The 24,274-nt window shown below is 46.6% G+C and overlaps 1 protein-coding gene across 1 annotated transcript in view; it reads left to right on the forward strand.

Annotated features, from left to right (window-relative positions):
• The first annotated feature begins 5,395 nt into the window (after positions 1-5,395).
• htr2aa (5-hydroxytryptamine (serotonin) receptor 2A, genome duplicate a) overlaps positions 5,396-24,274 on the forward strand; it is a 154,003-nt gene continuing 135,124 nt past the window's right edge. Inside the window, exons 1-2 of the mRNA XM_086006473.1 lie at positions 5,396-5,703; positions 8,698-8,898. Of these exons, the coding sequence (XP_085862599.1) occupies positions 5,685-5,703; positions 8,698-8,898 (220 nt within the window). The 5' untranslated portion in view covers positions 5,396-5,684. The remainder of the gene's footprint in view (positions 5,704-8,697; positions 8,899-24,274) is intronic.

Consider the following 24,274-nt stretch of genomic DNA (forward strand, 5'->3'; position numbering starts at 1 on the left):
GAGCTTTGGAAACCATGGGGTAGATTTTCCCGAACCTGTCGGGAAGAAGGCGGGACTTCCCCTTTCGGGTTTTTGACCCGCCTACTTCGACGTCCGGCCAATCCGCGCGATTTTCCCTTGATTGACCTTGTTGAGCCCACCCAGCGGGCTCAGCAGGCCAATTAAGGGCCACCCGGCAACAGGTGACGCCACAGACTGCAATTTCATCTGTCAAGAGGTTTTGACAGATGAAATATCAGTGTTTCACAGCTGTTTGAAGCTGTGAAACACTGACACTTGAGTTCTAACATGAGTCCTTCTGCACAGACTCAGTTAGAACTCTCACCGGCACTCAAAGCTGAAGGCTGTCCCTTTTGACAGATCGCAGCCATTCAGCTTTAAGTTCCGGGTGAGTGATGGACTCCCGACGGCTACAGGAAGAAAGGCTGTTAAGGTAAGTACAGGTAAGTAAAAGTTCTTTACACACTTTAGACACACCAAACACACTTACCTTTACACTCATGCACCCATCACTCACCTGAGCACCGACATCGCGACCCCTCCAGGTCCTTCAACCCGACGGCCCGCCTGCTCTAACCTAGCGTGGTTTGGAGCCGTCGGGAATCTCACACAACACCCCTCAAAATAGGGATTAGGCTAAAAACTGCCTGTTAACTACCTGCCTGTTAACAGGCAGTTCATTGGGACTAATCCCTTCCCGCCTGGTTTCGGCGGGTCCCAGTGCGGGGCGGGTACCCGCCGCCCCTGAAACTTACGTGGGGCGGGGTTTTGGGCGGGATGGTGTTGGGACCCCCAAATTCAGGATTTCCCCCCCCAACACGCCTGAAACCCCGCCTGTCAGCTCCACGAAAATCTAGCCCCATAGGTCCAAAGTCACCTTTTTCCTTAAAGCACGCTCCACTTACCACATGCCGTGTCTCAAATTACTCATATACTGGATCCAGGCCTGTGCCCCGGCTGCTCTAAGTGTTTCCACTGGATGGCACACGAGAGCAAGTGAGGGACGGCTCCATCTCATTATTCCTCCTTTCCTGCAGGGGAAGCACTTCCCTTCTCCCCACAGAGATTAGACAGACGTCAGGAACTCAGCAATGTGAGGGACGGTGGGTATAACCCTAGCCCCCACCATTACTGTGCTACTGCATTTGGGTTACCCAACACCCATCTACATTGTGCTACGAACGGTTGGCGAGCCGGATTTAGGCCGCAATTTCGTCTACCTGGGCGGCTTCAAGGCGGGAGAGGTCGGTGGCAGGGGGTGACCCCACTGCTGCATGGATCCCGTTGATAAACCTATTAAAGGGTGCAAGTCTGGTGACGTCACCGGATGACGCGATTATTGCCGGTTTATTTAAAGGGGCCATGGCCCCAGTTACTGTCAGTTGCAAATTGATAGCATTCAGTGCTGTCAGTGTTTGAGTCTGCACTATTAGCTTGCAGCGCCAACGAGCAGCACCTTGCTTCACAGATGAGTCCCTCCATCATCTTGTGGTGGGAGTGAGAGCACGTAGGGAGGTTCTCTTCCCTATGGACAGCAGGAAAAGGCCTCCCCAGCAGACGAAGGCAGCGTGGCTGCAGATATCACAGGAGTTTACGGGGCTGTCAGTGACGGTTCACACCTGGGTGCAGTGCCGCAAGAGGTTCAATGCTCTAGTAAGATCAGGAAAAGGGAGTAATAAGCCACAATGACCTTGATGCTGCTGTGCGTCTCATCACATTCGCACCACTCGACATTGCCACCCCTACTCCTGCACAACGCTACACAGCCCAACATCCCTTGTACCTTCATCCATCCCTCTAGCTCTCTTTGCATTATCAGGTCCCCGTCTTACTATGCAGCGCTCACATTCACCCTCATCGTTATGCAATGACAGCAACTAACAACACAAATGGAGGCAACTTGGTATTGCCAAGCCACTCCATCAAACTCTCTGTGCAAAGCTCTATGCCATTCCATTCCTTACACTCATACCATCACTCTTACTGAACCACCTCTTCTTTCCCTCCTTGCAGGAAAAGATAGCCCACAATAAGCGGAAGAGGGAGAGAACGGGAGAAGGGCTTCCACAAACCATGTCATATCTGACAAGTGCAGAGGAGGCAGCACTGGAGATTGCTGGAGTGGTGAACGTTCTGGAAGTGGGGGACGGAGAGAGCGGCTCAGTAGAAGAAGCTGGTGACAGAATTGAATTTCCATACAATTGCATGCCTTTCATCATTGCCTCATATAGGGTGTGATGTCAAGACAAGATGAATGCTCATCATGTGGATAATGCTATGTGTCTGCAGTAGACATCCTGTATATCTAACTGATGTCTTCACTCTCCCACAGGTCCATCAAGAGCCTCCCCCCAATGTCCAGGAGCAACAGCAAGAAGACTCCTCAGAGGAGCCTCCTGCCTCTGAGGGCGCAGCGTCACCTCAGACAATGCAACCCAGCACCAGCGCAGAGTCACACACCTTGGTGGGTATGTCGCGAGATAGAGTAGTGTTGTCACCTGGTGTCTCACAGACCACAACTGAGCAGCAGCAGATGGTGGAGACAGGGTCAGCAGTGGAGACTCCTCGTTGGAGGGTGCAGAACTCTCCTAGCTCTGCTCAGCTGCATGCAGACGCTGAGCCTCGGGGGCCATCCAGGAAGAGGGCGATCCTGGAGCTGCAGGACCAAGTGCAGGAGGCTCTGACTGGTTTTGCGACCGCGGTGGTGGCGAGTGTGCAGAGAATGGAGGAGTCCTTCTCCAGCATGAGCAACACTGTGGCGCTCTCGCTGGCAACTATAACTTCCTTCGTGGATAGGATGGCCACCTGCATGGAGGAGACACGGCGCCAGTCGCATGAGAACATAGTTTCTCTTCAAAATAGATACTCATCTATGGAAGAGAGATGGGGAAAAATGGAGGAGAGATGGGCATCTATGGAGGAGAGAAACCAGAGGCTCATAGACATCCTTTGTAGGAGGGATGTCAGTATAGAGGTGGGCCTTCATGGCCCCACTGAAGTGCAGTAAGGTGCTCTCCAGCTACTTGCTAGCAGGGAAATGCGGGTGGCCCATGAGAGGGATGATGGTGGGAGGGGATATGGAAGTGGGGGCTCTGCTACAACCACTCTGACTTCCACCCCCTTGCCAACCCCTCAGTCAGAGCCCCAGATGCCTCCCCGGACAGTGATGGCCAAGTCTGCACATGCACAATCGCAGGAGGAGCAGGCTTTGGCGAAGCCATCAGTGGCTTCAAAACCCAGAGGACGACCGACAAAGGCATCTATGCAGGCACAGTACGGAGCTGAGGAGGCTGCCTCTACCTCTGCTGAAGCCGCAGGAGTAGCACGACATAGAAGCACCCGGAAAAGAAAGATCCCACACAAATAGTCACAAGGGTAGTCACTCGGGTGTGTCTTTCTTTATCAATGTCATGTTAGTATTCTATAATGTGCTGTTAATAAATCATCTAATTGTCACACTTGGAGGTTGTTGGCAAATTTGTGTGATGAAATGGAAGTGGCAGAGTGATGGGTCAGGGCTCATTTCACACCCAGCAATGGTGGTGAGAGTCAAAACAAGGGACGAGTCATTGTTTGACTGCTGCATGGCTTAGGTGTGTGATGCAAACCTGCGTACGCGGGTGGCAGCCACATATATGAGCTGCATGAAGTTATTGAAATCTGCCATTGATACCGGTATCCCTGGCGTGACGGGCAGTAACGTGCTCACGTACTGGTCGCAATGGGACTGCCAGCTCGTCCAGGTGTTCCTCATCCTCGTAACCAACTTCATGCTGAACCTCCTCATCCTCATCCTCCTCGTCCTCCGATGAGGCTCTGCGCTCAGCGGCGTATTCCTCATCCAGTACTGATCCTCGCTGCTGCGCTATGTTGTGGAGGGCGCAGCAGACGACGACTATTCGCGAGACCCTGGCTGGTGCATACTGAAGGGTCCTCCAGATCTGTCGAGGCATCTGAAGCACATTTTGAGCAAGCCTATTGTCTGCTCGATGACACTTCTCGTGGAGATGTGGCTTTGATTAGAATATCCCTCAGGCTCATTTGTTGGCCTCCTCAAAGATGTCATGAGCCACATCTTCAGGGGATAGCCCTTGTCAGCCACCAAGACTGTTTGGTGGTGCCAAGAGCTGAGGGACGGTGGAATGGCACAGGATGTACGAGTCATGGCAGCTGCCAGGGAACTTGGCGCACACATGGATGATAATCTTCCTATGGTTGCAGACCAGCTGAACGTTGAGGGAGTGGAAGCCCTTGCAGTTAATAAATGCTGTTGGGTTGTGATGGGGTGCCCTGATGGCCACATGTGTGCAGTCGATGACTCCCTGCACCATGGGAAGTCCGCTAGAGTGGCAAAGCCACATGCACGTTCATTGACAGTGGCTTCATCTGTGGCAAAATGAATATAATTTGCGGACTTGTTAAAGAGGGCATCGGTTACCTTTGCGATGCATCTGTGTGCGGCCGACTGCGAGATGCCGCAAATGTCTGCTACAGATGCCTGGAAGGAGCCTGAGGCGAAGAAGTTGAGGGCAAGGGTGAGTTTGACAGCCAATGGTTAGGAGTGTCCACCCCTTCCCCTGGGCTGCAGGTCTTGCTCCAGTAAAGCGCAAATGTCAACGACGACCTGGCGCGATAGCCTGAGGCTCCTTTGGCACTGCTGCTCCATCATGTTGAGGAAGCTCATCCTCTGCCTGTATGCCCTGTGTTGGGGGTATGACCTCTGACGCGGAGCAGCCCTGCGCCCTGTGCAGCATCAGGTGGTTGAGGAGAAGGTTGGCACTCTTGTTGCTGCTGCTGCTGCTGCGGCTGATCGTCATCAGATTCAGAGGACCAAGGTGACAGAGCACAAATCGTGCCCATTCTGATGATTCATATGGCAGGTGAAGTTCAGATGACAGAACCAATCTATCAAGGGTTAGATATGATGTTGCAAGGAGCTGACAGCGAATAGAGAGTTTACTGCAAATGCTTCCCAAATGCATAAAGCTTAAAAATCTGTTCCAAATACTCAAGCCTGAAGCTTCTGAGAATGGAAAGTGACCAGCTGTAAAATGGTAGGTTTTAAACCACTTTTGCAGCTGTCACCTATTAAAGAAATGGAAAGTTGTTCAGAGCCTGACATGCTTACCTGGCGTGATCCCCGAGCGGTGGGAACCTTGTGGAAAACTTGGGAAGATACTTTGTTCCTGCTAAAATGGTGAGTAAATTGGTTTAAACACCCTCTCAATTAGCACAATTGAATGACCCGCCGCTTAGTGCCGTGTCGGCAAAGCACAGGCAGAGCCGGCATTAGGGAAACTCACAAGGAGGCGGGTTTAGAGTGGGATACCGCCCCGCTGTCAATCATTTGGATTTTGACAGCGGACCCGCCTCCGAATCCGCCCTCTGAGCACCGGCAGAATTCAGCCCTTAGTGTGGGACTGGACACAAACAGGGGCAGTTTGGTACTTATCTTAGCTGCTTGACTGCCTCCTTAGGCCTGATTTTAACCCTACCCGCTGAGATGATTAAAATGGCAGTCGGGGTGTTTGCGCTGAATTCTTGACGCCTTCGTGCCTGCCGTTATTTTAACTGCCAGGATTCCGCAGCATGGTGGCCACCCGCCACAAGCGGACAATGGGCCTAATCGCGGCAGGCCCGCACATTGCTGGAGCCGCCAGTGAAACCTGGTGTGAAGCAGCAGCATGGCCAGAAGAGGCCAAGGTAAGTTACATTTTCATAAGGATTCCTTGAGGGGGGGGGGTTGCAGAAGGTGGTCCTTTGGGCCCCGCAAGGAACCTTTGGGCCACCCATGCCGCCATCTATCCTCTTTCTCCTGACCAGCATCAGCTCTGAAAACACCTACCCACCTCACTGCACTTATTTTATGTTGAGGACCATTTCCTTGGGTCACCAGCGGAGTCCAGCTTCTGCCAATTCCCACTGATGCCCATCGGTCTTGACATCATTCCTACTGACTTCAGGTGGGAGGCAGATCTCAAATATTAAAATAAGGCCACAGGAGTTTAAATGGCCCGGACTTCACACTGACCAATCCACGAGGGATTCTCTTGCCTGCGCTGCCCTTGCCTGCACCGAACCCACCCCAGGTTAAAATCAGGGCTCGAATTGCACTTTGATGCTGATGGAAGGATTGGTGCTTCTCCCTTTTCATTAGCTGCCTCCTCTGTGGGAGATGTGCTGAAAACAGCAAAATCATGATTTTCCCCAAAACTATAGCAAACTATAGTTAACTCTTAAAATAACAGTAGTTTTTAGGCTATGATATCAGGCCAGCCTTTGCTCAGGGTGTGCGGAAGAGTCAGTAGTGAGTTTAGCACTTTAGTTACACTCCGAATCTGTTTTCTGAGCATTTGGAGGCATGAGTTTCCCTTTCTGACACTGTTTCCATTCACACGCCATGATGGTTTCATACAAAAAAAAAAGATAAACATGTCCAGGACAGTAGAGGAAAAGCCAGCACCATCTCACTTGCTTTCATTTTGTCACAGAGACTACAACACAGGAAAAGACCATTCAGCTTATTGCACCTGTACCAGTGTTAGCTCTTCAACTGCTGCCCACCCATTTCTTTCCTGAAAAACAGATGGCAGTTGAAAATCAGGCCTGTAAATGGCTGCTTATATATTTCAAATCAGGGTCCTACACCAATCGTAGGACCCTGCTTGCAAAATCCAGGCACAAACGGGCGGAGCGTGTGCCATTCATATTCCTCAGTCCCTTTTCCCTTCTACTTTTTCTAATTTTTCCTTTGCTATATTTCTGCTTAATCCCTCTTCTATCTGCCCTAAGATGCACCACTTGCACAGTCCCCCATAGCTTACTCTTTTAGTCTGTTTCGCCCCTTCATTATGCTGATTCCTCACCCCTTGTGCCTTGAACAACTTTCCACCCTCTGCTTTTCAGTCTAAGTCATTTCATTGCAGTTGATTTTCTTGTACTGTAATTTGAGCAATGGAGAGCCAGCAGGCTTAGGATATCCTGCCAGCTCCATGCTTATGGAAAATGGTTCAATTTTATCATTAACAAAGAGCTGAGTCTCTCTGCTAGCATTAAACAGGTTACAAATACATTGTTAAATGTCCTGAAGCAGAACTTTAGTTAATTTGGGAACCCTGCATTGTTTCCCAGTGTGAATCTGAAGTGCTCTGAGACCCACCAGCTCTAGGTGATTAAACGTCATTCACCAGAGTTTGATTTAACTGACCTCACACCGAATTTACGATACACAATCTGACTCTAAGGGAAGTCAAAATTGCTTTACTTCTGTGCAAAGTGTATAGCATAATTGGCCTGTAAATCCTTCTAAAGAGGTGGAAAGTACTGCCTGTTTCTGTAACCAGCAGCTAATTAGCAAACAAATAAACTGACGGGGATAAAGAGAACAAATGGCAAATACTGAAAATTTGAAATGAAAAACAAGAACACACAGAAATAAACAGCAGATCAGTCGTCACCGGAAAAGAGAAAAGATAGGGTAATATTTCAGGCAGAAAGAATTAATGTGACTCCAGAGACTTGAGCACAAAAACTAGGCTGACACTCCAGTGCACTACTGAGGGAGTGCTGCATTATCAGAGGTGCTGTCTTTCAAATGAGACGTTAAACCGAGGCCCCATCTGCCCTCTCAGATGGATGCAAAAGAACCTATGGCATTATTTGAAAAAGAGCAGGGTTTTCAGATGCAATGTTAAATCAAGGCCCATCTGCTGTCTCAGTTGGACCTGAAAGATTCCATGGTACTTTTTGAAGAAGAGTAGGTGTCTCCGGTGTCCTGGCCAATATTTATCCCTCAACCAACATCACTAAAACAAATTACAGGAAACTTTCGTTTATCCGGAGGTTAAATGTCCGGAAAGTTCTATCTACCAGCAAAATTCAGGAGTCGGTTCAAATAATTTTTTTTCTTTTCGTTGCTTCTTTTCTCCAGTCCTGGCTCTGCAAGCGTCTCTGTAGCTAAGCAACAGCTTCAGCTAGATGCTTGCAAGCTGCGCCGACTGTTTTGAAGCTGTTGCTAAGCAACAGGGTTTGTTGCTTCACACGGAGCTCTGAGCTCCGTATGTTTTGACATTAGCGCTGGTTTCTACGGCAGTTTTGATCTAACGGCACCAGCTCGGTCCCGTCGGTGCCGGATACCAGAAAGTTTCCTGTATCTGGTAATCTATCTGATTGTTGTTTGTGGGAGCTTGCTGTGTGCAAATTGGCTGCCGTGTTTCCTACATTACAACAGTGACTACATTTCAAAGGTACTGCATTGACTGTGAAGCACTTTGGGACGTCCTGACATCGTGAAAAGCGCTATATAAATGCAAGTCTTTCTTTCAAGTTCTTTATTATAAACAGTTATTGGTAGTTGTGCTGTTGTGAGTGGTAACAATATATGAAAATATGTACAAATCATAGAAATGAAATGTGTTCTGCTTCGGCCTGAGGCTCTGGTGGCATTTTTGCGCTACATCCCAAAAACGACAACAGGCAGTATTTCCTGTTTTTGAAGATTATCATGATATATTTTGTTGAACCAAAGATTGTGTTCTGCACCTTGGTCTCATTTTCTATTATCACATCTGAACTTAACTGTCATAAATACTTGCTTCAGATGATTTAAAGCCTGTACGTATTTAAAAACAAAAACTAAAAAATCTAAGGTTCAAATATATTTCAATCATTCACTGATCTACTCGCTCTTCTGTTTAGGATACATCTGGCCGTTACCTGCCAAACTCTGTCCCATATGGATTTATTTTGATGTGCTATTTTCCACTGCGTCCATCATGCACTTGTGCGCAATATCTTTGGATCGGTACATTGCGATACGGAATCCCATCCATCACAGTCGCTTCAACTCAAGAACAAAGGCGTTCATGAAAATAATTGCTGTTTGGACAATATCTGTCGGTGAGTTACCTACAGCAAGATTATGATTCTGTTCTTTTTGTCTCCTCTCCCGCTCTCTTTCCTGGATAATGAAATGTATAACTTAAAGTAATTACAGCCTCTATTTTTTTTAACCATGACAATGGGTAATAAGTAGTCTGATGATAATATGAGACTAACTACACCTCTGAGAATGGTAATCAGTTTGGTAATTGTGCACTACAGAAGCAGATATAAACAGAGGCCTATTTTAAGATGGGCCATTATCTAATATTCAAAGCTAAACCGGTGATGGAGTTCGTGAAAGACACCGCAAGCTGAACGGAAAGGAAGAAATACATCAACATTCTGTCTAAAGGATTGGTTGTCACTATGGGTTAGCACACTGCCCTTTCATCTCTGTCACCTGCTTTGGTGTCCAGCCCAGATTGAGGGATGAAAGACTCTTCTCTCTGCTAGCTTTATGGGAAATAAGTCTGAAAGAATTAAAGTATTTGCATTTCTACAGCGCCTTTCATAACCTCAGAACGTCCCAAAGTGCTTTACGGCCAATGAAGTGCTTTGAAGTCTAGCCACTGTTGTAATGAGATGGTGACAGAGATGAAAGGGCAGCCAATTTGCACACAGCAACCTCCCACAAACAGAGATGTTGGTTGAGGGATAAATATTGGCCAGGACACTGGGGACACCTGCTCTTCTTCAAAAAGTACCATGGAATCTTTCAGGTCCACCTGAGACAGCAGATGGGCCTTGATTTAACATCGCATCTGAAAACCACACCTCTGATAGTGCAACATTCTCTCAGTACTGCACTGTAGTGTCAGCCTAGATTGCATGCTCAAGTCTCTGGAGTGGGACTTGAACCCACAACCTTCTAACTCAGAGGTAAGAGTGCTACCAACCGAGCCACAGCTAACACCTGGGCTAATGTCTGGGTAGTGACAGAGATGAGAGGGCAGATGTGCTAACCCATAGTGCCAACCAATCCCTTTAGACAGTACTTCTTCCTTTCCGTTCAGCTTGTGGTGTCAAGGGGCAACTAGGTTCCACTCAAGTCGGGACCTGCCTCTTGAATTATACTGTTATTCTGCATCACTGCAAAGTAAAAACTCTGCTGTACTACACCTAACCTAGTCCTCTTAATGCTAATACTGTGAGAAAATTATTCTGTTCCTCAGCGCCTAAATCGATGAGTATTTAACCACCAAAAATATATATTAATTTCTGGCTTATGACATTGCACTGGTGGTAGTGCATTACGAAGACTATTGGATAAACTTTATGGGTTAGCACTCCAGCACAGAGCTTCGTGTGATCGAACCCTTTATTGAAAATTCAGGTGCAGAGATCACCATGCATGATTGGCAGACTGTATAGTTTGTTTTAGCAGACAGGAAGTGTGCGGGCAGCAAAGCAAGTATACTGACTTCCAGTCCCGAATTCCTGAACAACGTTCCCATCGTACAAAGGCTCTGCACCGTAAGCACTAATCCATAAAATATAGCACTATTTCATAGGCATGGTAGACAACAACAAATTGCATTTATATAGTGCCATTAACATAGTAAAATGTCCCAAGGCGCTTCACGGGAGAGTAATCAGACAAAACTTGAGACTGTGCCACAGAAGGAGATATTAGGATGGGGGGCTAACAGCTTGGTCAAAGATGTAGGCTTTTAGGAGCATCTTAAAGGAGGAGAGAGAGGTAGAGAGGCAGAAAGGTTTAGGGAAGGCATTCCAGAGCTCAGGTCACGGCTGTCAATGGTGGGATGAAAGAAATGGGGGATGCACAAGAGTCTAGAATTGGAGGTATGCAGAGTTCTCGGGGGGATGTAGGCTGGAGGAGTGTATAGAGATAGGGAGGGGTGAGATTATGGAAGGATTTAGACATGAGGTTAAGAATTTTAAAATCAAGACATTGATGGACTGGGAGCAAATGTAGGTCAGTGAGTACAGGGGTAATAGGTGAACAGGATTTTGTCCAGGTGAGGATACGGGCAGTAAATGAGATTTGGATGAGGTCAAGTTTATGGAGAGTGGAAGAGGGGAGGCCAGCCAGGGGAGCATCGGAATAGTCAAGCCTGGAGTTAACAAAGGCATGGATGAGGGTTTCAGCAGCAGGTGGGTTGAGGTAGGGGCAGAGACGGGCACTGTTACAGAGGTGGAAGTAAGCTGTCTTTGTGATGGAGAGGATATGGGATCGGAAGCTCAGCTCAGGGTCAAATAGGACGCCGAGGTTACGAACAGTCTGGTTCAGTCTGAGACAGCGGCCATGTAGGGGGATGCAATTGGTGGCTAGGGAATGGAGTGTGTGATGAGGGCTGAAGACAATGGCTTTGGTCTTCTCATGTTTAATTGGAAGAAACTTTGCCTCATCCAGGACTGGATGTCGGACAAGCAGTCTGATAATATGGGACCAGTGGAGCGGTCGACAGAGGTGGTGGTGAGGTAGAGCTAGGTGTCAACTGTGCACATGTGGAACCTGACACACTGATGTGAGTGAATGGTGAGAAGCTTTATGATAATCAAAGCACCAGAGACAGCTCGTCAGGTGAGGCACTGTCTCACCTAGAATTTTCCTTGTGTGTGCGTGTGCAAGCAGGGAGTAGTGCCACTGTCGGCAGGAGCTCGAGCCGTCGGTGAGCAGAATGGAGCCCAGCGGTGGGGTCCTGCTCCACATGGCGATGGTGGGATTCCATAAGAACCCGACAGGTGAACGGGGAGGCCTGCTCAGAGCCGGGAGTGGGGGGGTTGGGGGAGGTATGGTGGGGAGAGATGGGAGAGGAGGCCTGGGCCATGAGATTAAGGGGAGGGATGGAGGTTTACAATAGAAATGTCGAGAAGAACAAGTTGAAGAAAAGGAGCTGCCATTCCCAAAGTGATGATCAGCTTCCTCTCCTCTCACCTGTTCACCGGCTTCCCTCTCATTCTTTTCTGTCACCTTCCTTTTTTCTTATAATGACAAGAAAGTGAAATGCATTGCGCATACGCAAAGAACACATTACCATGGTAACACGCTGGCATGGTAAGCATTTATAGCTGAACCTCACCTGTCAAAACGGCCACCAGCCGCCGCTGCTAAGCTTTGTTTACTAGATACATTACGGTATTAGAACAGTGTACGAAAACAGGATAAATTAAGGAACAAATTCAATCAGGCAATCCGAGAATGAAAAGAGCCAGACGCAGAGACGTTTGAATGTGGAAACATGTACGTGAACTGGCCTCTATTAGAGGATAAACTGGGATACATTACATAGAGATAAGCAGGAAATGAAGGAGTGTTTTAAACTGTAAGATTATAAATAGGCTTTCTATAAATTGATAATAGATGATACTTGGACGGTGCTGTATAATTAGACATGATACTAATCGAGTTAGTCTGGGTACCAGCATGATGAGAAGTGGCTAATGTTGGGAGGAGGTTTGATATTAAACAGGTAAGGCTATGAACAGGCAAGATGATGAGTTTGCAATTTGGTATGCAGCTATGATATATAGGGATACAGACAACACTCAGCATGTCACAAGGCATACACACTAGAAGCCTTCACGTCAGGTAAACTCTAGAGAACTGTACTGTTAAAGCTGTGCTATCAATGTAGAGACTTGACCACCAGCTCCTTATAGAGAGAAATAACAATGGCACTGCTAACGATTACCCACGATGGATAGACTATGGATGGACAGTGGTCACCCTCCAGTAGCAACCATTCATAATATCAATCACCAGCAGACAAGCAAAGCTTTAAGCACCTTATATGAACCCAGAGATTGCACACTGTCCGAATCCAGAGACTCCACATTATCTGAATCCAGAGACAACACATTATCTTAATCTAGAGACTGCACATTATCTCAATCTAGAGACTGCACATTATCTCAATCCAGAGACTGCACATTATCTCAATCCAGAGACTGCACATTATCTCAATCCAGAGACTGTGCATTATCTCAATCCAGAGACTGCACATCATCACTATCCAGAAAATGCACGTTATCTGAATCCAGAGACTGCACATTATCTGAATCCAGAGACTGCACGTTATCTAAATCCAGAAAATCCACACTATCTCAATCCAGAGACTGCAGATTATCTCAATCCAGAGACTGCATATTATCACATTCCAGAAACTGCACATCATCTGAATCCAGAGACTGCAAATTATCTGAATCCAGAGACTGCACATTATCTCAATCCAGAGACTGCACATTATCTGGATCCAGAGAGGGCACATTAGCACAATCCAGAGACTGCACATTATCTGAATCCAAAGACTCCAGTTTAACTCAATCCACAGACTGCACATTATACCAATCCAGAGACTGCACATTATCTCAGTCCAGAGACTCCACATTATCTGTATCCAGAGACTGCACATTATCTCAATCCTGAGGCTGCACATTATCTCAATCCAGAGATTCCACATTATCTCAATCCAGAGACTCCAGATTATCTCAATCCAGAGACTCCACATTACCTCAATCCAGAGACTCCACGGTATCTCAATCCAGAGACTCCACATTATCTCAATCCAGAGACTGCACATTAACTCAATCCAGATACTGCACATTATCTCAATCCAGAGACTGCACATTATCTCAATCCAGAGACTGCACATCATCTCAATCCAGAGACTCCACGTTACCTCAATCCAGAAACTACACATTATCTGAACCCAGAGACTCCACATGATCTCATTCCAGAGACTGCACATTATCTGAATCCAGAGACTGCACATTATCTGAATCCAGAGACTGCACATTATCTCAATCCTGAGGCTGCATATTATCTCAACCCAGAGACTCCACATTATCTCAATCCAGAGACTCCACATCATCTGAATCCATATCCTGCACATTATCTCAATCCAGAGACTGCACAGTATCTCAATCCAAAGACTCCACATTATTTCAATCCAGAGACTCCACATTATCTCTTTCCAGAGACGCCATGTTATCGCAATGTGGAGACTGCACGTTATCTCAATCCAGAGTCTGCACTGTATCTGAATCCAGAGACTGCTCATTATCTGAATCCTGATACTGCACATTATCTTATTCCAGAGACTGCACATTATCTGAATCCAGAGACTCCAGTTTAACTCAATCCAGAGACTGCACATTATACCAATCCACATACTGCACATTATCTCAATCCATAGACTCCACATTATCTCAATCCATAGACTCCACATTAGCTCAATCCAGAGACTCCACATTGTCTGTATCTAGAGACTGCACATTATCTCAATCCTGAGGTTGTACATTATCTCAATCCAGAGACTCCACAACATCTTAATCCAGAGACTCCACATTATCTGAATCCAGAGACTGCACATTATCTCAATCCAGAGACTCCACATGATCTCATTCCAGAGACTGCACATTATCTGAATCCAGAGACTGCACATTATCTCAATCCAGAGACTGCACATTATCTCAATTCAGAGACTGCACATCATCTCAATCCAGAGACTTCAAGTTACCTCAATCCAGAGACTACACATTATCTGAACCCAGAGACCCCACATGATCTCAATCCAGAGACTACACATTATCTGAACCCAGAGACTCCACCTTATCTGAATCCAGAGACTGCACATTATCTGAATCCAGAGACTGCACATTATCTCAATCCTGATGCTGCATATTATCTCAACCCAGAGAATCCACATTATCTCAATCCAGAGACTGCACATCATCTGAATCCAGATCCTGCACATTATCTCAATCCAGAGACTGCACATTATCTCAATCCAGAGACTGCACATTATCTCAATCCAGAGACTGCACATTATCTGAATCCAGAGACTGCACATTATCTGAATCCAGAGACTGCACATTATCTGAATCCAGAGACTCCAGTTTAACTCAATCCAGAGACTGCACATTATACCAATCCAGATACTGCACATTATCTCAATCCAGAGACTGCACGGTATCTCAATCCAGAGATTCCACATTGTCTCAATCCAGAGACTGCACATTAACACAATCCAGAGACTGCACATTATCTCAATCCAGAGACTGCACATTATCTCAATCCAGAGACTGCACATCATCACAATCCTGAGAATCCACGTTACATCAATCCAGAGACTACACATGATCTGAACCCAGAGACTCCACATGATCTCATTCCAGAGACTGCACATTATCTGAATCCTGAGACTGCACATTATCTGAATCCAGAGACTGCACATTATCTCAATCCTAAGGCTGCATATTATCTCAACCCAGAGACTCCACATCATCTGAATCCAGATCCTGCACATTATCTCAATCCAGAGACTCCACATTATCTCATTCCAGTGACTCCACATTATCGCAATCCAGAGGCTGCACATTATCTCAATCCAGAAACTCCACATTATCTCAATCCAGAGAATGCACACTATCTCAATCCAGAGATTCCACATTTATCTCAATCCAGAGACTCCGCATTATCTCAATCCAGAGACTGCACATTATCTCATTCCAGAGACTGCACAATATCTCATTCCAGAGACTCCACATTATCTGTATCCAGAGACTGCACATTATCTCAATCCTGAGGCTGCACATTATCTCAATCCAGAGACTCCACATTATATTAATCCAGAGACTCCACATTATCTGAATCCAGACACTCCACATTATCTCAATCCAGAGACTCCACATTATCTCAATCCAGAGACTCCACATTATCTCAATCCAGAGACTCCATGGTATCTCAATCCAGAGAATCCACATTATCTCAATCCAAAGACTGCACATTAACTCAATCCAGAGACTGCACATCATCTCAATCCAGAGACTGCACATCATCTCAATCCAGAGACTCCACGTTACCTCAATCCAGAGACTACACATTATCTGAACCCAGAGACTCCACATGATCTCATTCCAGAGAGTGCACATTATATGAATCCAGAGACTGCACATTATCTGAATCCAGAGACTGCACATTATCTCAATCCTGAGGCTGCATATTATCTCAACCCAGATGTAAGGGTTGGGGGCTTGTTTAAACTGGTTTAAAGTAATTTTCCTGGTCTTGCAACCTTTGCCTGCACTCAGACCAATTCCAATAAAACCAATTTTAAAACAGCGGTACCGAATCGCTACCCCTCCTTTAGTTCTGAGTGGAGGAACTTATAATTAATGATATTAAAATGGAACAAGTGGTTTGGATGAGAGAAAAATCAAGTTTTATTACCTAAATAAACTACAATCAAAAGAATAAACTATACCACACGAACACAGTAATTACAGTAAAACTATATAACAGGGGTTGCAGATGGCGAAAACGAGGGATACAATGGCTACAATGTTATTGAAACAATCTTAGCAATACCCTTAAATCACCACCCCTTAACTCCTGCTAGGTTGCCTTGTTGAGGAGTCAGAAACTCTGCTCACCTGTGGTCCAGCGAAGTGAGAGAGAGAGAGACTCACCTATGGTCCCAGGAAGTAAAAAGAGAGATAGCTTCTCAGCAGCTATCTTATATATTTGGTGAGCCCCCCCTCCCCCCTGCTGTTCTGCCCTGCAAGGGCTGTGTGCAAAATTCCCCACCCAAAGGGTCCAATACACAAGAGAAAGCTGTGATTGGCTAACTCAAAGTGGTTAGACTGGGTTAATGTGTCTTCCGGAGCTCCCTGGGCTGAAACAAAAGGGAAATACAACTGCCCTATTGTCGAGAATGCTAAGTGATTTAGACCCATTCAATTCTTAAACGTTTCCCATTCAAGGTACAGAAGTCTCTTCTGCAGTTTAGATGTATCCAATCGATATACAAACAAATGCTAATAGCATTAAATTGCTTTGTAAACAAAGCATTGTGCTGTGGTCTTCATTGAACCTTACTTCCAGACACAGAAAGCTGCATTCCAAGCCTCTTTGTCTTCGGCCATGTGGTGCGACAGCCATTTTTATCCCTGGAAATTTAAAAGCACAACGCCCAGGGATTCTTTCATCAAAAAAATTGATCTTCAGGACTGTAAATTATTGCGAATTCTTACAGTCCGCCCTTGGATACTTCCAGCTTGCTTGTAGTATCCTCTTGAAGAAATTAGCAATAATTTCTGACCCCTCACAAACAACCATCCCCTGTATTTACCTAATAGCTATCTGCCACTGATCCCCGTCCCGTCTATTCCCCTTAAATTCAAGAAAAAAAAACCATGTTACGGTAGGCATCTTACAGATACTTCAGTTTTCAATAAGGGGTCTCATACCCCTACACGCTTGTAAAATTTTACAGTGTAAACCAAATTTACAATCACTTTTTTTACATCATAAGTTATTACAAAATGTTGCAATCTTAGTTACACAATGTAATCAAAATGATCCCAAGCACGGAGAGGGTCCTACGCCTCTGCTCAACTTGGAGTTGTCACAAACTGGTCCCAAGCACGGAGAGGATCCTACGCATCTGCTCAACTTGGGGCTGCAACACAAAATACAAAAAAAATCGTTAAACATTTGAAACAACATGCTTAAATAAACCCCGATCATCACGTGCCGATGATGGGTCGCGAAATTCGAGTGGGTATTGCTCCTCCCACTCGGGCATTAAAAGTACCTTCCACCCCCCTTTGATCGTCTTAAACTTTAAAACAGGCAGAATGGATTTACAGACCAGCCTGCTCCGCCAGCCCCGAGCCGTTCCCTTGTCCTTGTGTGGAGGCGGGGTACCCCTCCTGTTTAAAATATACCTTAGCACAGACCGAGACCGGGGAGTATGGGATCTCGACTCCCAGTCTTTCCCCCTCCCGTCTTCCCTCGACTGGCTGTAGAAAATGATGGGTGCCTGTGTGGCGGCTCTCCCTGGCCCCACACTGATCCAGCCACCCACTCATCCTTCCCAGCCACACTTATCCTCTTTGCCCGTGGGCCCCCGGGTGAGTTCCTCCCTCCCCCTACCGCACCCACGCGACTCTTGGGTCTCCCCCTCCTCGATATGATCTTTCCCGGGCCATCACCACCCACCCCCGAGGAACGCGTCCCTATCACAAGGCGCCCGCGCTTCCCCATCGTGACTCCTCAACAGCGAGGTCTCCCGCAAGTGAACTTCAGTCAGGATAGTGCTGGGTTGGGGGCCGTGCCCCACCCAGCTGGGGCCATCTCCTCCCCGTAGGAGGAGTAGGCAAATTCCTCTGGACACTGTCCGGTTTTTCCCGAAGATCGTTGCGGGGTCTCCTGGATTTGTCCAGTGGTGAGGTGATCCCCAACATTCTGTCTCCATATCTTCATTCGATGCCCAGCTCAGGCTGGGTGAACATGGCTGCTTCATTTTCCAATCTCCTGCAAAAACTTAAAAGGACATGCAGCCAGGTCTCACTGACCTGCTTCCTTAGGTGGAGACATGGTCGGGTCCCTTGACCTCGGACCAAAATACAAACATTCGGCACACATGTAAACTTGAACTCTTTAAACTACCAGTTAAATCAACAAAACTTAAAATACACCTTAAAAGCACGCTATATACACACACATAGCTATAATACAAATGCCGCCCATCTCCAGACAGCCAGGCTAATCTCTGGCCCCATCGCAGATTGCTGCTGGCTGCAGCGAAGCTGGACTGCCTCCTGTCTCTGGTCCCTCACAGCTTATGGCTGTTGAGCGGGGACCCCTGTTCTTTGGCTTCTCCCTGGCTCGGGAGACCACCTTACTCCACTGTAAAGTGGGTGACCATGCTTTTTTAGGCTGGGGCACCCGCTGAGACCTTCTGAGGGGTGTCTCTATGGGGGAAACTTTGGCTGGCAGACCCTGAGCTTGGGTCACAGCCCCAGCTGGCTGGGAACCTTCTCCCACATGTCCAAAACCTGCCACCAGCTCCCCTGCAAGAGGAATTGCTATCCCTGCCCCCCCCCCAGGGCCCCACATCATGGGGGGGAACCATTCTAGAGGCTAGCTGGGAAGCTGGTCCCTTTAAGCAGGCGAGTGCGCCTGCGTGAACCTTCTCCCCTGAGTCCCTCGGCAGAGGCTGTGAAGCCTCTGTATTCAAACAGGTGAGTGCGCCTGCGCAAACCTCCTGGAAAAGAGCCGCGCTGGTCCCGCCGGCAACTGCGCTTGCATGAACTTCCTCTTCGGAGTCCCGCAGCAGAGGCTGTGAAGCCTCTGTATTCAAGCAGGCGGCCGTGCCTGCGCAAACCTCCTCCTCTTTGTCCCACGGCAGAGGCTGTGAAGCCTTTGGCTTCAAACAGGCGATCGCGCCTGCGCAGGAAAACAGAAGAGGGGCCGCTAGGGTTCCACAGGCAACTGCGCCTGCGCGAACAATTTCTTTAAAAACGGTTGGAAGAACCGCTGTGTCTTCCAAGCAGGCTTCTGCGCCTGCGCGTTTATTCGGGGAAGCGGGGATCTCTACACGGCCGACTGTGCCTGCGCGCTCGGCCTCGCAGAGGAAAGGAGTCGCTGGGGGTTCCGGGTTCGCGACTGCGCCTGCGCGAACCTGGTGTTGGGGAACCTCGTCCCTCAGCCGCGCGGCTGTGCCTGCACAGCCCTCCTTTGGGCAAAACTCTCCCTTCAGGCGCGCGACCGCGCCTGCATGGGAAAACTGAAAAGGATCCGCTGGGGGTATGGGCTGGGGAACCATGCCTGCGCGAGCAGTTTCAGTGAATGGAGTGGCAGCAGCCTGCAGATTTCTGATCCCAGGCTGCTGTTTCTCTGTTTCTGAGCCACCTAACTTTTCAAATTTGAACTTTTGGCAAAACTAGGGTCCCACTGGGGTAGGGAAATGTCCCAATTTGTGGGCTGGACAACTTTTCCCTCAGAACAAGCCACAGTGCCTATTTTCACAGCCTGTGAACTTGAACTTGACTGGTGGGCAAACTTATGTTCTCTTACCTGGGTGACTTTAAATGGGGAATTTTGGACTTCGACCTGCCTTTGGCCTGGGGCCAAAACTATCCCGTGTGCCTCCCTTGTCCCGGATTTCTGCTACTGGATCTGCTCTACAGGGGTCCCAGAACTCTCCTTCCCTGTTCCTCTGCTTAAGCAGCTTACTCTGTTCATGAATGGCTCCTCCCCCCACACAAGCCACTAAAATTCGCAGGGCTACCCACATACTGAAAATGAGAGAAACTACAGCTGATGCTTTCTCCAGATCCAGACCACTTATTAAATCAAAAACTGCCTACACTCCTACCTGGCTCGCCATTGTAAGGGTTGGGGGCTTCTTTAAACTGGTTTTAAGTAATTTTCCTGGTCTTGCAGCCTTTGCCTGCACTCAGACTAATTCCAATAAAACCAATTTTAAAACAGCGGTTTCGAATCGCTACCCCTCCTTCAGTTCTGAGTAGAGGAACTTATAATTAATGATATTAAAATGGAACAAGTGGTTTGGATGAGAGAAAAATCCAGTTTTATTACCTAAATGAACTACAATCCAAAGAATAAACTATACCGCACGAACACAGTAATTACATTAAAACTATATAACGGGGTTGCAGACGGCGAAAACGAGGGATAAAATGACTACAATGTTATTTAAACAATCTTAGCAATTACCCTCAAATCACCACCCCAAACTCCTGCTAGGTTGCCATGTTGAGGAGTCAGAAACTCTGCTCACCTGTGGTCCAGCGAAGTGAGAGAGAGAGAGAGAGAGAGAGATTCACCTATGGTCCCAGGAAGTAAAAAGAGAGATAGCTTCTCAGCAGCTATCTTATATATTTGGTGAGCCCCCCCTCCCCCCTGCTGTTCTGCCCTGCAAGGGCTGTGTGCAAAATTCCCCACCCAAAGGGTCCAATACACAAGAGAAAGCTGTGATTGGCTAACTCAAAGTGGTCAGACTGGGTTAATGTGTCTTCCGGAGCTCCCTGGGCTGAAACAAAAGGGAAATACAACTGCTCTATTGTCGAGAATGCTAAGTGATTTAGACCCATTCAATTCTTAAACGTTTCCCATTCAAGGTACAGAAGTCTCTTCTGCAGTTTAGATGTATCCACTCGATATACAAACAAATGCTAATAGCATTAAATTGCTTTGTAAACAAAGCATTGTCCTTTGTCTCCATTGAACCTTACTTCCAGACACAGAAAGCTGCATTCCAAGCCTCTTTGTCTTCGGCCATGTGGTGCGACAGCCATTTTTATCCCTGGAAATTTAAAAGCACAACGCCCAGGGATTCTTTCATCAAAAAAACTGATCTTCAGAACTGTAAATTATTGCGAATTCTTACACAGAGACTCCACATTATCTCAACCCAGAGACTTCACGTTATCTGAATCCAGAGACTCCACATCATCTGAATCCAGATCCTGCACATTATCTCAATCCAGAGACTGCACATTATCTGAACCCAGAGACTGCACATTATCTCAACCCAGAGACTGCACATTATCTGAATCCAGAGACTCCACATCATCTGAATCCAGATCCTGCACATTATCTCAATCCAGAGACTGCACATTATCTGAATCCAGAGACTGCACATTATCTCAATCCTGAGGCTGCATATTATCTCAACCCAGAGACTTCACGTTATCTGAATCCAGAGACTCCACATCATCTGAATCCAGATCCTGCACATTATCTGAATCCAGAGACTGTACATTATCTGAATCCAGAGACTGCACATTATCTGAATCCAGAGACTGCACATTATCTGAATCCAGATCCTGCACATTATCTCAATCCAGAGACTGCACATTATCTCAATCCAGAGACTGCGCATTATCTGAAGCCAGAGACTGCACATTATCTGAATCCAGAGACTGCACATTATCTCAATCCAGAGACTGCACATTATCTGAATCCAGAGACTGCACATTATCTGAATCCAGAGACTGCACATTATCTCAATCCAGAGACTGCACATTATCTGAATCCAGAGACTGCACATTATCTCAATCCAGAGACTGCACATTATCTCAATCCAGAGACTGCACATTATCTCAATCCAGAGACTGCACATTATCTCAATCCAGAGACTGCACATTATCTCAATCCACAGACTGCACAGTATCTCTATCCAGAGATTGCACATCATCTCAATCCAGAAACTCCACTTTACCTCAATCCAGGGACTACACATTATCTGAACCCAGAGACTCCACATGATCTCATTCCAGAGTCAGCACATTATCTGAAACCTGAGACTGCACATTATCTGAATCCAGAGACTGCACATTATCTCAATCCTGAGGCAGCATATTATCTCAAACCAGAGACTCCACATTATCTCATTCCAGAGACTCCACGATATCGCAATGTGGAGACTGCACATTATCTCAATCCAGAGTCTGCACTGTATCTGAATCCAGAGACTGCTCATTATCTGAATCCCGAAACTGCACATTATCTGAATGCAGAGACTGCACATTATCTGAATCCAGAGATGGCACATTATCTGAATCCAGAGATGGCACATTATCAGAATCCAGAGACTGCACATTATCTGAATCCAGAGGTGGCACATTATCAGAATCCAGAGACTGCACATTACTCAGTCCAGAGGCTGCTCAGCATCTGTATCCAGAGACTGCACATTATCTCAATCCTGAGGCTGCACATTATCTCAATCCAGAGACTCCACTTTATCTCAATCCAGAGTTTGCACATTAACTCAATCCAGATACTGCACATTATCTCAATCCAGAGACTGCACATTATCTCAATCCAGAGACTGCACATCATCTCAATCCAGAGACTCAACGTTACCTCAATCCAGAGACTACACATTATCTGAACCCAGAGACTCCACGTGATCTCATTCCAGAGACTGCACATTATCTCAATCCTGAGGCTGCATATTATCTCAACCCAGAGACTCCACATTATCTCAATCCAGAGACTCCATATCATCTGAATTCATATCCTGCACATTATCTCTATCCAGAGACTCCACATTGTCTCATTCCAGAGACTCCACGTTATCGCAATGTGGAGACTCCACATTATCGCAATGTGGAGACTCCACATTACCTCAATCCAGAGACTCCACGTTATCTCAATCCAGAGACTCCACATTATCTCAATCCAGAGACTGCATATTATCTCAATCCAGAGACTGCACAGAATCTGAATCCAGAGGCTGCTCATTATCTGAATCCAGAGACTCCAGTTTAACTCAATCCAGAGACTGCACATTATACCAATCCAGATACTGCACATTATCTCAACCCATAGACTCCACATTATCTCAATCCCGAGACTGCACATTATCTCAATCTAGAGACTGCACATTATCTCAATCCAGAGACTGCACATTATCTCAATCCAGAGACTCCAGTTTAACTCAATCCAGAGACTGCACATTACACCAATCCAGAGATTGCACATTATCTCAGTCCAGAGACTACTCAGCATCTGAATCCAGAGACTGCACATTATCTCAAACCAAAGACTCCACATTATCGCAATCCAGAAACTGCATAATATCTGAATCCAGAAACTCCACATTATCTCAATCCAGAGTATGCACACTATCTCAACCCAGAGACTCCACATTATCTCAATCCAGAGACTCCACATTATCTCAATCCAGAGACTCCACATTATCTCAATTCAGAGAGTCCACATTATCTCAATCTAGAGACTCCACATTATCTGAATCCAGAGACTGCACATTATCTCAATCCAGAGGCTGCACATTATCTCAATCCAGAGGTTGCACATTATCTGAATCCAGAAACTCCACATTATCTCAATCGAGAGAATGCACACTATCTCAATCCAGAGACTCCACATTATCTCAATCAAGAGATTCCGCATTATCTCAATCCAGAGGCTCCACATTATCTTAATCCAGAGACTCCACATTATCTGAATCAATATACTGCACATTATCTCAATCCAGAGACTGCACATGATCTCAATCCAGAGTCTCCAGTTTAACTCAATCCAGAGACTGCACATTACACAAATCCAGAGACTGCACATTACTGTATTTCAACTCAGAGACTGCACATTATCAGAATCCAGAGATGGCAGATTATCAGAATCCAGAGACTGTACATTATCTCAGTCCAGAGACTGCCCGTTACCTCAATCCAGAGACTACACATTATCTGAACCCAGAGACTCCACATGATCTCAATCCAGAGACTGCACATTATCTGAATCCAGAGACTGCACGTTATCTGAATCCAGAGACTGCACATTATCTCAATCCTGAGGCTGCATATTTTCTCAACCCAGAGACTCCACATTATCTCAATCCAGAGACTGCACATTATCTCAATCCAGAGACTGCACAGAATCTGAATCCAGAGACTGCACATTATCTGAATCCAGAGACTGCACATTATCTGAATCCAGAGACTCCAGTTTAACTCAATCCAGAGACTGCACATTATATCAATCCAGATACTGCACATTATCTCAATCCATAGACTCCACATTATCTCAATCCAGAGACTGCACATTATCTCAATCCAGAGACTGCACATTATCTCAATCCAGAGA

The sequence above is a fragment of the Somniosus microcephalus genome, chromosome 14, assembly GCF_052327205.1.
Source record: "Somniosus microcephalus isolate GS21.2 chromosome 14, FLI_Smic_1.0, whole genome shotgun sequence".
In the NCBI taxonomy this organism is placed as follows: Eukaryota; Metazoa; Chordata; class Chondrichthyes; order Squaliformes; family Somniosidae; genus Somniosus; species Somniosus microcephalus.